This window comes from Etheostoma spectabile, unplaced genomic scaffold, assembly GCF_008692095.1.
Source record: "Etheostoma spectabile isolate EspeVRDwgs_2016 unplaced genomic scaffold, UIUC_Espe_1.0 scaffold325, whole genome shotgun sequence".
NCBI classification, from domain to species: Eukaryota; Metazoa; Chordata; class Actinopteri; order Perciformes; family Percidae; genus Etheostoma; species Etheostoma spectabile.
In genome coordinates, this window is record NW_022605585.1 from 414,985 (window position 1) to 417,330 (window position 2,346).

At 43.1% G+C, this 2,346-nt stretch overlaps 2 protein-coding genes across 3 annotated transcripts in view; both read left to right on the forward strand.

Annotated features, from left to right (window-relative positions):
- The window catches only part of LOC116686176 (metal transporter CNNM4-like), a 36,954-nt gene extending 34,706 nt beyond the window's left edge, over positions 1-2,248 (forward strand). Inside the window, exon 8 of one of the 2 annotated variants that reach the window (XM_032511146.1) lies at positions 2,091-2,248. The gene's annotated coding sequence lies outside the window, so the exon portion shown is untranslated. The remainder of the gene's footprint in view (positions 1-2,090) is intronic. The other variant, XM_032511145.1, reaches the window with a different exon arrangement.
- The window catches only part of LOC116686183 (metal transporter CNNM1-like), a 4,971-nt gene continuing 4,510 nt past the window's right edge, over positions 1,886-2,346 (forward strand). The window contains exon 1 of the mRNA XM_032511164.1: positions 1,886-2,266. Coding sequence (XP_032367055.1) covers positions 1,901-2,266 — 366 coding nt within the window. The 5' untranslated portion in view covers positions 1,886-1,900. The remainder of the gene's footprint in view (positions 2,267-2,346) is intronic.

Consider the following 2,346-nt stretch of genomic DNA (forward strand, 5'->3'; position numbering starts at 1 on the left):
TTTTGGAAAATTTGTTTGAAAGAAACCCAAGTTTCTGATATTGAAACTTTTTGGAAAGGGGTCAAATTTGACTCAAAGACAACAGGAGGGTTAAGGGGTTAATTGAAAAATAATCTTAGATGAGGGCCGCATGTTGACAGTGTGTAAGAGTTGTTCTTCCTGAACAATTAACGGCCCTTTCACCACATTCAGACTTATTAAAAACAGGGTCTTAACGGATAGTTGAGCTTTTTGATTTGTAGGTTAGTGTTGATGTGAGTTCAAACTCTACTAAAAACAAAAGAAGCCAAAGTTCTCAAATGTGAATTATTGTTTAATTTCCCTTCAATCCTCCCATGCACGGGCTACACATGCAGGTGTGTATGATGTTTTTTAGTTTAAATGGTAGTTACGAGACGTGTTTGTGTCAACAGGAAAACTGTAACTCGTGCAACTCGTGCAAGATGTTTTTTGTACCGTAACACTCAAAAAAAAAAAAAAACTTGGAAAAGCAAAATATCAATTCCCAGAATCTTGAAATTGTTTTGTTTTCTACGGCCAACAGTCAGAAACCAATACATATCTAAATTTCCTCTCAGATAACGCGGTTCATTTGCTTGTTGAACGACTCAAACTGAATCATTTTGTGGTTAACTCTCTGCCGACTAATTGATTGACGGTCTGATTGCTTCGGCTCTAAAATAGATCGAGTAATGACAGAAACCATCAGTAGCTGCAGCTTTAACCTTTGCACTAACTCAGGTACCTCCAGGGCAGCTGGGTTCCTCGCCGATCTCAGCGGATCATTAACTCTCCGATCATTACAGCGGGAAGAGAGTCGGACAAACTTGCTGGATGGGGCTCGAGAGGCAGCGTCCTTTAATTTCTAACCCTGTCACCCCCGCCTTCCCCTTCTAACCACTGATCTGGGGTCAGATATTATTCATAACTCCTGTACACCTGATCTGACTGTAGACCTCTGGTTAAAAGAATAGTTTGACATTTTGAGAAATATGCTCATTTGCTTTCTTTCTTTCCGATTAGTTAGATGAGATCATCTTCAAATACGCAGCTACAGCCAGTTAGCTTAGCATAAAAGACTGGAAACAGCTAGCCTGGCTCTGTCCAACGGTAATGTATAGGTTATATGTTGTTTGAATAAATATACCACCATGGGACCATATTTCGGAAGACAGATGATGTTTTGAATGAATGAATTACACATATGATGATTGCCAATTTAAAAGATAATTTTGCAAGTCAAGAAATTCCCAATTTGTCGTGAAGTTAGAGGATTTCACAGCCCAAAAGTCTCTAAGTGATGTTTCGCTGAAGCTTCAAACTCTGTGTTTCGTATCCGGATTTAACATTACTTTAAAAAAAATCTCTTCTCGTTCTCTACCGTACATACTGTACATTTTTCCAAAATAAGATCCCGTGGGACACACCGGAAAGGAAGGGACTTCCCCTCTCTATAAAACAACAACAACAACAACAACAAGATATAATGTGTGAATAAGTGAGCTTTAGAGGTGATTTTCCCTTCTGACAGAGCCAGGCTTGCTGATCCCAGTCTTTATGCTAAGCTAAGCTAAGCTAATGAGCAAAATGTTGAACTATTCCTTTAAGCACAAACACTTCCCGTGCCTCGCACTCAGTCTCCTCTACACGACACTGAACTCAACTACACTAATCATCACTCTCTCTCTCTCTTTGTTCTTTAACTTTCCAAGACCACAGGGATGTGTTCCCGCCCCCTAACGTCCCCCTCCATGACATCACTAAAACCAGCCAATGAGAGAGCTTCCTCCTCTGATCTCAGACGGTCTCGCTGTGGCACTAAAATGCTCAAACGATGCACTTGGCCTCATCGCACGTGGCATGTTTGTCGCATTCTTTCCCTCACAAACACAATCTCGTGATGTCGTGTATTAACATGTGTGATGTCGTCCTCACTTCACGCTCTCATCTTGTTTTCACGCCATGTTGTCCCCCGTGGTTTCCCGGTGTTTTCGGCTTTAGTTCACGTCGATGTGTTTCTGTTTTTTTTTCGTGCTCCCTTAGCCTCCTCACCCTCTCTCACCCGCTCTCTTCTCTTGTCCATCCCCCAGAGTTTCGATCTCCTTCACACGGGGCCAACCTCAACCGCTCGGCGTCTCTGAGCTGCACCGAGCGCCCCCCGGAAAGCGGCTCCGTCGGCGGGAGCGTGACCCAGATGCCCGGCACCCCCTTCCAGTACATACCTGACTTCTGCGTGCGAGCCCTCACGGATCTGCAGTTCGTCAAGGCAAGTAGATTAGATTAGATTAGATTAGATTATACTTTATACATCCCACAACGGGGACATTTCCTTATTACAGCAGCAGC